We start from the raw sequence: 14832 nt of genomic DNA on the forward strand, positions 1-14832 counted from the left end.
CTGTATATTAAACTCAAATTACAGGGCATGGCAAGTGTGGAAATTTAAGTGCAACCAAAGAAGGAACATAGTATAAAAGTGGAAGAGAGTTTTGAGGGGGAGCTGAGAGGATGCATTCACGGCTACCTATCAGAAGTGTGGTGGAATTGGAAGAAATAGGGATGTGCACAATGAGGGTGGTGGAGGAATTAGAATCTGCCATGAGGGGAAGTAAGAGGATTTTTAGCTGTTTGTGAGAACTAAGAACCCTCTGATACCATATAGAAGTGGAAGAGATAATGCTTTATTAAACACACACAAGGTGATTACAAGGAGATAAATATATACTTGAAAAGTAATCATAATCCTAGCTAACTGAGCTGAACAAATACACTAAAACAAGGATAGAGTTAGAGTTGTTACAACTAAACAATAACTCTATAGATAGGTCTTACCTGTTATACATAGAACCAATACTCTTAAGGACTAAATAGCTAAAGGAATGAGATGTGACTCTCTCCATGGGGAGCCATCTGATATCATTTTCATCCATTAACATCCATTTCAACAAATTGACATGTAACCAAGAATCTGCATCCAAAAAATAAAGTACTTATTTTTCAGAAAAAAAATAAAAATTTCCAGATCAATTTCGCACCCACCCTCAATATTACACTTTAAAGCCACCCAAACCATTCCCCTAAAACGAAGAATAATTATATAACAAGTCTTCTGCCAGCAAAACGTTCCCTTTTTTTTATAAAAAAACAGCATCATCAACTTTCTATGTACGGCTCTGATGGGAAAATGGAAACAGCATCACCAGCCCACAAGATACCTGAAACACGGAAATAAATAAGCTCGCAATCACGGGATTAGTACTGACGCGGTGACCATTAATGCGATCACCGCTAGCGTTCGGTACCTCGGCCGCCCTTGGCTTAATCTATCAACGATCAACCGCCTTCCGACACGTCGCCCAAATATAGTCCCTGAGAAGTAAGTGAGGGGTTACTGGATCCGCGGAGACAGAGTTATTGGGTATCATCAATGTATCATCGCAAACTAGTAGTGATTAAGAGAGCAGAACGATCCAATGCATTAATTACAAATAAAAAATTTTTAGATCACCTCCGGTATCGTTCTCCGCTATGGGCCCCACCCCTTTCTCCTACCTCATCCCCCCTTTCCTCGGCTGGTGCTTTTTTATTGCAGTCCTCGTCGCTTCGAACGGAGTTAAAGGGAGATACTTCTTCTCTGCTCCCTTCCCGATCCGTCTAAATTCTCTCTCTTTTCTCGGTTCTTGTTGTTCTCCGCTGGGGGGAGTAGAGAGGCGAGGGAGAGAAGGGTATCAGTATTACCAGGTAATGGGTTTTTTTGAATCCCTAACAGGTTGATGCATGCTTTCTTGCTTTTTCTTTTGTCTCGGTTTTTGATCTCTTTTTTCTTTTCCTTGTTCTTTAATTTTCGGCTGTGTCGGGGCCAATGTGGAGCTCCTTTCTCTTTTTTTTCTTTGTTTTTCTTCCTCCGAGCGTATGTATAGTTTTTGGTAAAAGATCTCTTTTTTATCTTGATTTCAGTGTGGTTGTCCTTGCTTTGCGAAAAAGATTAAATTTTTATGGTATTTTTGGTCTCTGCCATTTCTTCTGGATCTCTGAAGGTGAGAGATTTGGGTTTTGATTTTTGGAAGGAACTCGAGATCTGGCGTGTCCTGACGCTTGAAAGATTCCGTTTTTTTTTTATCTCGCAATTTGACTCGAGCGTATGGAATTTATAACATTCATTCTATGATGATTCTTGATTTCAAGATCGGGACCGAGTAATGAGATAAGGTGGGGGAAAGGAAAGAAAGAATGGGGAGGAAGTCGAAGTGGTTTGGTGCTGTCAAGAGGGTTTTCAGCCCGGAATCGAAGGAGAAGAAGAGAGAGGTTTTGGATCTTGCTCGCATTCCTTTGCTTTTTCCAATTTTTTGTGACTATCAAATGTCTTTGTTCAAAATGTTATATTTTCTCTTCCTACTATCAGAAATCCAAGAAGAAATCACTACTTGAGACGTCCAAGAATTCAGATCCATGCCCTCCGGAGCCATTAGAGAATGCTGCTCCAGTCTCAGTTCCTCCTCATCCACCTTTGCCTCAGCATGAGGAGGTCAAAGCGGTCGAGGCCGAGAATGAGCAGAACAACCGTGCCTGCTCTGTGGTGCAGGTCACTGCAGCTGCAGCGGAGGCTGCTGCGGCAGCTGGTCGGGCTGCTGCGGAGGTCGTTCGCCTCACAACAGCGGCAAGGTTCCCCGGAAAGTCGAGAGAGGAGATTGCAGCAATCAAGATCCAGACTGCCTTCCGAGGATACCTGGTATATAAACCCAAATGCTCAAACCTTCTTGCTCTTTCAGATAGATTCCTTTTTAATTTTTGCCTCACATGCTTGCCTATTATGGCATTGAACAATGATATCAAACTGTGCGGTTATGATTAAAGAACAATGCATGTTAAACTATGATCTTAGTAACTGAAGAGGACGCTGTTTCTCTCTGGACCAGCATTGGTGCTTGGAGAAATTAAATTGCCTTCCACCTTTTTTCTTTTCTATTTAAATATTAGAAAAGAAGGCCAACAATTATGGTGGTTGAAAAATGTAGTAATTCTCCTTAGACATGATCTAGCATCATATGAGACCGTTGACTTTTTGGTATGAAACCTTTCGAACATGGTTTTTCTCAGTGTTTTGCAAAAGATAACGAAGAAGACCTTTCTTTTGTACATGTTTCTAGCAAGTTCAATTTCTAGTTAGATCAGTTTTCCTGGCAGAAGATTACCAGTCAAATAGTTTGCTTTTACCTTTGGATTACTCATGAGTTGTTGAGCACAACGTTCTGAGCTGGAAACTTGAAGTGTCAGACTTGCTGACCTTTAAAAAGCATATTCAGTTTTTGCTTATATTTTATCGTATTCATTGTTTTGTCATTTTCTAGATCAATATTTTTAAGAAACAAAGTTGTTAAATTCATTTATACAAAATAAGAAAACTTCCCTGAAAGTGCATGAAACATGCTATTTACTACATCCTATACAATTATTCTTTTAGGCCTTGGTATCCCATTTCCACCAATATCAGTTAAAGTTACTTGGACTATGACATATTAATAAAAAAAAAGATGTAATTTGTTTACCTCCAGCTCAAGCTTTACGAAACCAAATAGTTGGTAGTTATCTTTTTCTTAGAATTAAACAGTATATCTAATGCGAACATGAAATCCGCTTGGCACCTATGGGCCCTATCCGTTATTAAACTTACTGTCGACATCATCAAATAATTAGTATTTGAATCTCCTGTTCTTAAGCTGTTGAATATGCTTGCAAAACTTTTAAATTGTTTCTACATTATATCAGGCAAGAAGAGCACTGCGGGCCCTGAGAGGACTGGTTAGGTTGAAGTACTTGATTGATGGAAATTCTGTCAAGCGTCAAGCCACAACTACGTTACGTTGCATGCAGACACTGGCAAGAGTTCAGTCACAGATCCGTTCTAGGAGAATCCGAATGCTCGAGGAAAACCAGGCCCTTCAACGGCAGCTGCTGCTTAAACGTGAGAGAGAGCTTGAAAGTTTGAGGGTACATACATCTATCTAACATTTTATTTATTATATTTAAATGGGGTCTGCTTTTCTGCTTAACCTCTTTATCTACATGGACAAGCAGAAACCTGCATGAAACTCCAGTTTATTGTTGTCTTGCTCATTTCTCTTTTTTCTTATTACAAAGTACCAGGGTTTGGAATAAAGTTTTAGGTGGGAATAATGTTTTACAAATTACCAAAAATGAGTCTGGGAAAATGAACAATATCTGGTAGGACTATGCTTGATAGCGGAACACACAAGTAGACATGTGGGTTTGCTGAATAACATAGAGAAAGATGCTTTTATTGTTGTCTTGCTCATTTCTCCTTGTGCTTTAACATCCTTTCTCAACAAACCTCTTAATTCTTTATTTCCAGAACTAGAAGCATTGCCTTTTCTTTCACTTCGAGATTTTACCCGCGCGTTTCTATAGAATGGGAAATTTGTGTTATATAAAGCGGACGAGCCCTTGCAACCCACCCCTCCCCCTCTCCTTTTTGGGCGAAGGAGGGGACCATATCACTTGAAGTAACTCCGTATGACAGATCAAAAGATTCCAGTCTGTTGTTTTATTGTTAGGACTTAGGTGTAGTTATTCTGTGCTTTTGCACCTGCTGATATTGATTTGTAGGCCATTTAATTTCTTTGGCAGCTTCATATAGATCGCTATCTTCTTTTAACATCTTCTCTAACTTGTTTCTTTAGTTGCCTTTGGTTTCAAGATAAGCAAATCTATAGTGCAATATTGATTCGAGAACACTCAGGCATGGGTGCTCAATGTCCAAAAAAACCTCATGTCTTTGACCTGTCAACCACCTGGAAACTTGACCAGTGAATGGTTATATGCAAGATGTGAAGTCATTTATTTGAAAAAAATTACAGAAATAACTATTTTGAATGATACATATGTTTCGAGCAAGCTTTCGCTTTAGCTTCCAAAGGCAAATTTTTAGTTCCTTCATTCCCATTTGAGAGACTGACATCAGACTTGTCGTCATTCCGGGAACTTAAAATTTCAAAGTTACTAGCAATCAATTCATCTTTTTTTTTTTTGGTTTTAGAAAACTTTAATTTGATTGCACCACAAATTGCATTAGAGATGCACTTCCATCCAAATAAAGATAAAATGTCCTTTTTTCTGAGAAAAGAGATCGAGATGATGATATATGGAGTCAAAAAGGTTTGGTAACCATTACACCAAATCAGCATCAAATACGACTTATTCATATAATGAAGTGGACGAGAGGGGAAAGCTATTAGATCTGAAAGGTCTAAAGTTCTTTTATAAGCACTTGTTTTCTTTGGTAACTTTGTTGAAACCAATCTGGCTTACCATGTAATGGCTAGTTGTGGGAAAAATATGGAAGGTTTCAATGAGTATCTGTATATATGCTGTGTTGATGGAACATTTACATTTCCCTTCTCTGCACGCATATTGGCCAATGGCTTTACATGTACCTTTAACCAGAGTGTTACTTAATGAAGGAATGCATGCTTGCGTCACGTGTTTTGAGTGAAAGCATGCATGCACGGATGTGTAGATCATTCATGAGAATACATTGACGTAATGTATGCATGTAAGCTTGACTTGTATGAATGCATCTGCATCGCACCTGAGTGCTTTATGTCTTCATGCATGCATGGATGATACATGGATGCCGCATTTATATCTATGTATATGGCTTAGTGCAACAAGTGTATATTGGTACATGCAAACCTGTATATGTATGCTACCAGATATATGCATTCAGATGTGATGGATGTAATGGAGCATGCGTGCATCTGTTCATATGCTTGTATATATGCTTGACTACTTGTATAAATGAACGTAAGGATGCATGCCTGGAGACATGAATTAGTGATGCAGACATGTAGCTATAAGAAGAAGAGGCACATCTAGACAGTGCCCATGGATTAGGTATTCCAATTGAAACCGATAGCCTCTGGGTTTGTTTGTACACCCTATTCCATCTGTCTTTTCATTAATAATGTTCATATATAGTTGGTTGAAAACTAAATTTTTTGTGTGTTGTCTCATCCAAGCATTGGAAAGTGTTGGCAATTTGTATCCCAGGAAAGAAGATTGATCAATATTTGTTTCTGAAAATGAAGGACTAACATGACAAGGATCAAAATTTATATTGATAAGATTTTGTTACATTTCAATTTAACCATAACTTCTTGAAACTATGCTGTGGTCTATGGAGAGGAATTATTGCGCCTATGGTAAAGCTAGTTAACCATCTTCAGCCTACTGATGTTTGTTCTGATTACAGAGGGGAGAGGAATGGGATGATCGAATACAATCCAAAGAGCAAATTGAAGCAAGTCTGCTGAGCAAGCAAGAGGCTGCAATAAGAAGAGAGAGAGCATTGGCTTATGCATTTTCTCATCAGGTACTCAGCACATTTAACTAAATCACATGATCGAATGCTAGTCTAATTTTCTCCATGCAACAGCATCTACTTATGTTTTCTCATCAGTCATTTGCAGTTCACTTTATGTTGCGTTGTCCCATTTTGCTGCTGCTCGGTGTTAGCACTGTTTCAGTCAATCTGATGCAGTCTTCATTTATATTTCATTTTTATGAGACGAGCATGGATTATACTCAATTATTTTACTCTCAAACTGTCCAACAGTGGAAGAACTCTTCAAGGTCAGCGGCCCCAATGTTTATGGATCCCAACAACCCACAGTGGGGTTGGAGCTGGTTGGAGCGCTGGATGGTGGCAAGGCCATGGGAAAGCCAGAGCACGACAGATAGAGAGCTCAACAGTGATCATGCCTCTGTAAAGAGCACCAGCCAAAGTATTGGAGGAGGGGAAATAATCAAAGCCTATGCTCGGCGTGACAGCAATCTGGAGAGGCCCTCACCCACCACCCAGAAATTAAACCGCCCCACCAGCCGCCAGTCTCCATCAACACCTAACTCCAAGACATCGCTGGTTGTGAGAAAGATAAAATCAGCAAGCCCGAAAACTGGCTGGAGCCTGTCGGAGGATGACTCGAGGAGCATAGTCAGCATACAGTCGGAGCGCCCCAGGAGGCACAGCTTAGCATGGTCGTCCTTCAGGGATGATGAGAGCCTAGCAAGCTCTCCTGCCACTCCTAGCTACATGGCACCAACAGAATCAGCAAGGGCCAAAACCCGCTTCCAGAGCCCATTAAATGATAAAATTGAGGCTTCAGATACAGGGTCTGTAGGTTCTGTGAAGAAGAGGTTGTCTTTTCCAGTGGGAGATAAGAATGGTGTGACATCTCCAGCAGGAGTGAGGCGACACTCAGGTCCTCCCAAGGTGGACATTGCATCCATTAAGGATGTAGAAGTCCATGCAGACCACAAAACTAGCAATGGTGTAAGCAGATAAACTTAAGGCGGCAGAGAGGTGGAAAAAAGCTCTTGTGGAGGACCTATTACTACAGCCAATTCGTTTATTGTAATATGATTTGTTTTTATTGAATTGTTTATCGATGACACATCAGCTTTTGGGGATTGCTTTGTTTTATTATTTTTCTTAGTTTTATTCCCACCTATTGCTTGCTGTAGGGGGGGTAAACAAGAATTTGATTCAATTTCTGTGACAGGATTCTGGATCCTGAGACTTGTCCTTTCCTGCTATTGGGTGTTGAATGAAAGTTGATGTTTATTCATGATGGTTTCACCTTTCTTTTTGAAATGGCAGTGTAGGAGGCAGTGCTCTATCAACACTATGGTTGGTAGGTGCAATGAAGCCACAATAGATCTCTAAAATGATCCAAGGACATCCAAACCATGTAAAAAATGCTTGGCACTGTGATGATAGAACTGTTTGAAGCATGAGATTGGATGGAATTTTTAAGCTGCGAGACACTACTATATTGCAGCGACAGTGGTCGAGCAGCCTAAATAAAGATTCTCTGCAGCAAGATTTCTCCTGTACTTCTGGGCTTTGGAATCAATATAAGGCGCTGTCACCAGAAGATACTGCATTCGTTTTGGGTGAGATAACATGATAATTTCTGAAGTTTTCCGATACAAAACTTATTCAAAAGGTAACTCTCCAAATTCAAAAAAAAAAAAGAGAAAAAAAATTCAAGCAAAAATATGGTTTCCCTCTAATACAGCAGAGAATGTTTTGATTTGGAGATAACATGTCATACAACGGATCAGTGAACATAATGAGAACATGGTTCATCCTAATTAAACCATAGCAATAATCTCCCTAAAATCAAGCCATTAATTCGTTTGCCAAAAATCCATCTTTTAGATGACATAAAATTACAAATACCTTTCTTTCTCCTGGTAAATCACAACTGCACTTTTTCCTTCTTTCTCGTTTTCTTGTTTTCTTTTTCCCGTTTTCTCAAACATCTGATATTTCATCACCACTGCACTAGCCAGTACCTCTTTTGGTTTCTCTCAGCTATTCAGATTAAAGTGTCTAAACATGCCCTTGATCTTTATGATTATAAGAAAATTTGCCCAAGGGGTATGGCGGCGACAAGCCTGACCTTGGACCATCATTAATGTCTCCACCTTGTCTCGGCTGGATCAGTATCGACTAGCATTTTTATGAATGATGCTATTTTTCCCTTTTGATTTTAATATAATCCATTGATACTATCATATAATTAATTAAATACTATCATTTGTTGTCGTTGATTTTTGTTCATACAGCTCTTTTATTTCTCTCCCAAAAAAACAGAAGATGAAGAAAAAGAAGAAGAGGGGTGGGCTAAATAAAGGACAACACATCTATGACGATCAGTTTCAAACACCCAACCCCAAAGCGCAGTGCAGGCACTAGGAATGCAGAGGTGCTCATGGTGATCCTGGTTAGACTTGCACTCTCCATATAAACATGCTCTCTACACAGGTCGATCGTAATTTTATTTCCGGTGCAAAGAGTGCAAATATGGAACACCCAAATAACAGGTAAAATGTATGCAAGAAGGCAAGAAAAAAAAAATGAGGTTTCTGCATCCATCCTAAGCATTGGATCCATTATAGGCATTTGTCATACAGCCTGGTTAGAAATTTCAAGTCCTAGCTAAGGTTTTCAGAGCAATGCATAAACGTTCACAAAAATTCACAAAACACAACCACCTGAACATCCCATATCTGACTAAAACAAAGAAAGCTGGAGCAGAATACTCGAACCAGAGTGGCGAATAGAGATTACAGATGAAAAAGAGTTGGCCACAGATGCACCGGATATTATCAAGCGCACAAGATTTTGTAAATAAGATGGTGTGGTGATGCATAACCAGTCCCCAATTTTCCAAGGAAAATAGTCAGTGCAAGATCTTTAAATCATGCATTTCGATTAATAAGTTTTGCTGCCAGGTCTCAAATATCCATAGAGAATTTTTCATGGTATATATTTGATGCCAAATTATCACTACTCCAAGGCCATTTGCTCAAAATCAAACAATTCCAGTATCTGATAGCCACAATGCATAACAAAATTTGAGAACATCCGATGATCAGTGTTTACAAGTCCTCCAAATTAATGGTAATACATTTGCAGGTACTCTTAGCGAAATGCACAACAAAATTCTTCACAGTACTTTAAAGGCGCCAACTTATTTGAAGTTTAGGCTAGCCGAGAAGATCAAAAATGGTCTAGGTAAGTGTAAGATATGATGTAATAAAAAATCAAGCTCTGCACCTTTTCTCTAATTAATACAATTTTCTGATTTAACTAGGAGGCAGCACCAGGAATCTTAATAGGAGAAGGGGAACATCAAAATGCAGATCCTCCGCCTTTGGTCTTCCCCAGCAACACATCTTTTGCCTCATTGATTTTTGAGGCAAGGTAATGGCTTCCTCCTGCATCTGGATGGTTGGCAACCATAACCTTTCTGTGCGCATCTTTGATCTTATCTGGAGGGGTGCTTTCCCTGCAAAATTGGAAGGAAGGAAGCAGGATAATGGTAAGGGAAAAGAAGAATGATAAGCAAGAAAAAGTGCAGGGGAAAAATACAGAATATAAATCACCATCCTCAAGAGTAAAGATATGTGAAATTATCATTATAGATCATTGATCTATAAACTAATTTCCAAATTCCTTCATGCCAACAACTTTCTAGGAAATTTGTTCAAACAGACACCCTACGCTCTCCTATTCTTGCTCCTGCTCTAGACTAATCATCAAAACCATGCAACTTCATTCGACTCCAAGCCAAGCCAAAGTTGACGGCAAATTCTAGTAATGAACGATTTGAAAAGGGTCATATGTCTGAGCAACACTAACGAATAGAGTCTGTCCAGAAAGAAGCTTGCGTCCCCAAGACAACCATTGCAATTTTGTCAGTTTATTCATAATCTCATTAACAGCAGCCCTAAAGATGAGTAAAATTCATATCACTAAATATTGAAAGATCAGAATCTCTTTAAAAATGAACTAAATCCTCCTAATTCAAGTACTTACATTCCTTTAGTCCCCTTCATCTCAATTTGGAACTGGTTAAGTGCACATTTCAATGGTTTTCTTAACAGCTCTTAACTCTACACTTGATCCATAAAAAAAACATGGCAGATCATGTTCCTGTTGACTCCTATGACTGAACCAGAACCAGAAGGATGAAAGGAGCAGCTCTCTGAGTGCAATATCAAGATTTGGGCAAGCGGAAGGGAACAAAGATTAGGAATATGAACTTTTTGCCATAACTTGCTCATACCATTCCCCTCCATATCTTGCAGTTCTCTGCTATAAAACTTTACCTACTTGAAGGGACAAAGTGTTGAAAGTACAATAATTCTATCAATCACTTAAATGCTAGTTCCCCTGCTTTAGTTATAATCAAAATGAAGGGAAATTGTTTTGGAAAAAAATGAAGGAAAAGTTGGGGGAGGATATAAATGTCAAGTTCTTCTCCTGCCATCTTATGTACAAGAACAAGAAACAAGCTCGGGAAGCAGTGGAAAATTGAACTGGGATGTGTTTTACACAATAAAAAATTGTGAACAGTGACTCATCAAAGAGCCTGAAACATATGGTTTTCCAGTAATTATGACATAAAATGCCTTCACAGAGAATATAATTGAATGCACTTAGCACAATCCCAAATTGTTGAAATTTAATAATTGGTGAAATCAACAGACAGGCATTGATAGGGAGGGAAAACCAATTATGGATAGTTGCTCTATTTGCTTCACAATATCAAATATGCTAGCAACTAATCCAACATTTTCTTGTATCCTTCAACTTTTACAGCACATAGCTATCAGAGTAAAATTAGCTCAAACAAATATCTTTGACTTTTGCCTAGTGCTGTGCTGTTCATAATGCAAATCTATGAGCAAAAACATGCACCAACACAGATGTGCTAGCATCAGCACGTATGTACAACTTTCTTTTCTTTTATAATCACAAGATGACAAATGTGAAATATGACCAAGTTTCATCAAATTAGTATAAACATCATACCCTGCAATTTTAAAGATTCGAGTTTGCATGGGCATGATGTGGTTGCTTGATACTGGTCTGGTTGTATACAATTTACTGAAGGAAGATGTGGCACCATGAAAAAATGACAAAAGTAAAAAAATGCTCATGGTGTAACTGATGCAAAGACTGACTCAATGAAGAAAAATATTATAGAAAACTGGTCAGTTGCAATTTATTTGTATGGTGGTTTATTCACTGCATCCAGTAGCTACCTCAACTGCAGATCAATGGACGATACTGCCAACAAGAATTCATCATATCATTCAATAATCTTCTACATGCATTTCAAATTTTTAAGCACATATATAAGATATTATACCTGTGAATATACCCTAGAAATGTCTATCTGTTTCTATAGGCAGACAACATAAAGTAGTTGATATTGAGAGCAGTTTGGATTATCTATTCCAATAACTCAGATGTGCTTACCTAATTCCAAGAATTTGAGCAGCTTCTCTTCTAGTCATGGTAGGCTGGAAGCCACCTTCATAAAATTTTCGCATCCGAGGAACAATTGGCCGTGCCTTGTATGCCTGCCAGGCTTGGATTCCATATTTACCAGCATAAGCAGCAGCAGCTACTGCAATTCCTGCTAAAAGTGGTGCAACCTGCAGAGTGCAGACCATTTAACATCAGAAACAAAACAAAACAAAGTCCTGAAGTCCTGAACAGTATTCATAGGGGAGAGGAAGCCATGCCGTAGCATGTAAGTGAAATCTCTAAGATGTTTGATAAAATGAAAATACAAGTAATATGCTATAGAAGCATGATCGAAAGTATAAGTCAATGTGGAATGTATGGTATAATATCAACAAGTAATTTTCCATCACAACATGAGACAAGCCACCATATCTTAGATTGTATCTCTTCTATCTCTATTGGCATAGTATTAATTATCAATTAATATCTATTCCAATTATGGCATATCAGGGCCCTGCATTGCAATATGAAGAAATTGTGATGATGCATATCAAGAAAATCAAGACTTGCAGAATCCAAAGCTATTTTAAAATTTTTTTCTATTAATTGTTTTGAGGGTGAGTCATGAGGCAATGGTAAAGTTGCTTCATTGTGACTTGGATATCACAAATTCGAAACATGAAAGTAACCTCTCCACATGTAGAGATAAGGTTGCATATATCTGACTTTCCCCAAATGCCACAGCAGCGGAAGTCTCGTGTATTAGGCTGCCTTTTTTTTACTATTAATTGCATTCCATGATAGAGTTAAGTTATGACAGTTTGCAATCTAAAGATGTTAACATAGTATGACATTTTTTACAGATGTTTAGCAACAGTAGCATGTACCTCCAAGGAATTCTTGGCATTTTAATAAGACAAGAAGGTTTCGATGCATAAAACATGTTAATATTTATAAGAAACAAGACACTTGAATTAACCATATTGTATACATTTTTGTTTACAGAAAAAAATGGAACTGAAGCAAATATGAATTGTTAGTACTTACCAATAGCTTTGTCTTCCTCCCCTCTCCCCCCCAACCCACAAAAAAAAAAATCGATGCTAGTTTTTGGACTGAACCGTACAGACCTGGTAAACAGTTAGTAGGAAATCTTTTTGGAGTTATGAAACCCATATTGATTTACTTATATATATATAAGGGTATCAAGATTACAAGCCTAACGTGGAAGCTTTAATTATGAAATAAGAAGCACATTACACATCCATGGAGAACCGTAAACATCGCACTGGGTCTAAAGAATGTGAAGCATTCTCTATCTCAACCTCAAGCTTCAACACAATTATATAGAGTCAGCTTAATGGATCACGTATGGTCCAACAAAACTTTTTGATTTTTCAGCTCTAAAACTGATATCCAGTCTCAGTGTTAGAGAAAATAAAAGAACTTAACTTAGTTTCTTAGTTGATATGTAACATCAAAATAATGAGTAAAATATGCAAACAAAATTAAACAATATTGCGACATTTTCCACTGAGCAAAGAAATATCTAGCTAACTTAAGTGCAAGTACTGCTCCAGACTCTATGATATCATAACTTATAAATATCATCTTAACAGTAGAAAAAAGATGATACCTACTACCTAGCCCACAACTTGTTAATGATTCCAAAAAATAAATAACAACTTAATGTCATCCCCAAGTATTCAGCTATAGGGCATGTTTTACATGTTGACTTCAAAGAAGTCATCACACAAATTGGTGCCCTACCTCAAAACGAAATAGCACAAGGAAATGAATTAAAGACAGTTATAAGATTTAAATATGGCCTTTATGAGTCGTTAATGATGCAACTTGGGCGATCAGCAAAAGCAATATGGCCTTTGTGAGTGGTTAATGATGCAACTTGGGCCATCAGCAAAAGCAAGCACTTCCATACAAACTAAATGGGCACTGTCTTGCAGCAAGCACTTCCATACAAACTAAATGGGCACTGTCTTGCAGCAAGCACTTCCATACAAACTAAATGGGCACTGTCTGGCTGTGCAAGAGGGAGGAGGGGAGGTGGGTGCATGTACATTATTATTAGTAAGTAAGAAAGACAATGGGATCCTAATCTCTAATGGATGCATAACTCTCTGCTGACTTTAAAATGTGCTCGGAGTGTTATTTTATTAGAGCATTCCCCTTGAGGCCAGGAGATAGTTTCACTTGATAGCAAAAGCTGGCAATGTTCTATGAATCAGAACATCAGGAATACTGCAGAGCTGAATATGAAGAAAATTATGTCTATGGTGTAGTAAAGCAGGATTTTTTTTTAGGATAAAATGGAATGTGCAAGGATAGAAACTTGTGCAGAAAAGAACTCGATGCTTGGACCAAATGATGCTATTGAAGGACCTGTATTGTCAAAATGTCCGGTGTAACAATATCTAAAGAGTACCAAATGAGAAGATAAGGGAAAGTTTATATCAGAGGATTAGGAATGAGAAGAAGACATAATGAAACATATTAGATAAAAGTTTCAAGATATCCATTGTTATATAATTCCAAGCATTGAAATAAGAACCTTGCAATGATAAAGGTCCTGAAAATTCCTAAGCAACTACAAGTTTCACCTTTTTGTCCCATAATGGGACAATTTTTTGTGAATGATATAATTTTGCATTCGGCTATCAAAGATCTTTTGCTGTGGAATGTCAATTTTTGATCTTTAAGCGCAGCGCCTGCATGCATCTAGAACCTATAATCAGATTTCAGCCACAAAATTTTCTTTGGGAAAAAAACTCTTATGATCTCACCAGGATCCTCTGTTGTCATCTAATCTCTCTTGTACCCATTTTTTCGGAATTTTTTATTAGGTTTGTTGGGGTTTTTTCCCCTCCCGCATTCTCCTCGTCTTCCGTCATGCAATCCCTCGATTCCAACCACGAATCCTATTGGCCCGATTCTTCTTCTTGAGCCACTTCCAGGCTCCAGCATCAAATTATAAGACCTCTCTACTCGCATCAAGAAAGTAAGAACGAGAGACATGGATATCAAGAAAACATCCAGATGAATCAAGGATTCGGACATAGTTGAAGTTGAAGGGTTTGAAGAACTCACCATATTGCGATAATGAATCCGTGAGAGTGTGGGGATGGGCGTTCCCGCTCTATATAGATTTGTTTGCTAGGGTTTATATCGCCACAGCGCGGAGGAAGCGGCGGCGGCGGCCGCGGCGGCTATGACGGTCGCTTCGCCGGAGAGTCTCCGTATCGGGGGATCCAATGGGCAAGCCGTTGCGTGGCTCACCTAGGTTTTTCACCCGCGGAGACCCCCATGTGTTTGGACCGTCTGATCATAGTTTAACGGTCATAGGATCCACTTATTGGGAGTATATCA

General features: G+C 38.5%; 2 protein-coding genes across 2 annotated transcripts; one reads left to right on the plus strand and one right to left on the minus strand.

The window, feature by feature from the left end:
• Positions 1 to 1182: 1182 nt before the first annotated feature.
• On the plus strand, positions 1183 to 7246 carry LOC103708788 (protein IQ-DOMAIN 1-like). The gene is made up of 6 exons (XM_008793875.4): positions 1183 to 1343; positions 1788 to 1907; positions 2005 to 2331; positions 3369 to 3590; positions 5872 to 5991; positions 6235 to 7246. The coding sequence occupies exons 2-6, from the start codon at positions 1833 to 1835 to the stop codon at positions 6961 to 6963; spliced, it is 1473 nt and encodes a 490-aa protein (XP_008792097.2). The 5' UTR covers positions 1183 to 1343; positions 1788 to 1832; the 3' UTR covers positions 6964 to 7246.
• Positions 7247 to 8995: 1749 nt separating this feature from the next.
• LOC103708781 (mitochondrial import inner membrane translocase subunit TIM14-2-like) lies at positions 8996 to 14778 on the minus strand. The gene is made up of 3 exons (XM_008793864.4): positions 14554 to 14778; positions 11458 to 11636; positions 8996 to 9478 (listed from the first exon to the last, which is right to left on the minus strand). The coding sequence occupies exons 1-3, from the start codon at positions 14554 to 14556 to the stop codon at positions 9322 to 9324; spliced, it is 339 nt and encodes a 112-aa protein (XP_008792086.1). The 5' UTR covers positions 14557 to 14778; the 3' UTR covers positions 8996 to 9321.
• Positions 14779 to 14832: the final 54 nt, after the last annotated feature.

Source organism: Phoenix dactylifera, chromosome 3, assembly GCF_009389715.1.
Source record: "Phoenix dactylifera cultivar Barhee BC4 chromosome 3, palm_55x_up_171113_PBpolish2nd_filt_p, whole genome shotgun sequence".
NCBI lineage: Eukaryota > Viridiplantae > Streptophyta > Magnoliopsida > Arecales > Arecaceae > Phoenix > Phoenix dactylifera.

What these genes read in the sequence shown, in the direction of transcription:
- LOC103708781 (XM_008793864.4), bottom strand. An exon ending in GCTCAAATTCTTGGAATTAG is followed by an intron (nt 9,479 to 11,457) that starts GTAAGCACATCT and finishes CCAATTTTGCAG; the next exon opens with GGAAAGCACCCCTCCAGATA.
- LOC103708788 (XM_008793875.4), top strand. Translation starts at nt 1,833, where the DNA reads ATGGGGAGGAAGTCGAAGTGGTTTGGTGCTGTCAAGAGGGTTTTCAGC. An exon ending in CGAAGGAGAAGAAGAGAGAG is followed by an intron (nt 1,908 to 2,004) that starts GTTTTGGATCTT and finishes TCCTACTATCAG; the next exon opens with AAATCCAAGAAGAAATCACT. An exon ending in CTTATGCATTTTCTCATCAG is followed by an intron (nt 5,992 to 6,234) that starts GTACTCAGCACA and finishes ACTGTCCAACAG; the next exon opens with TGGAAGAACTCTTCAAGGTC.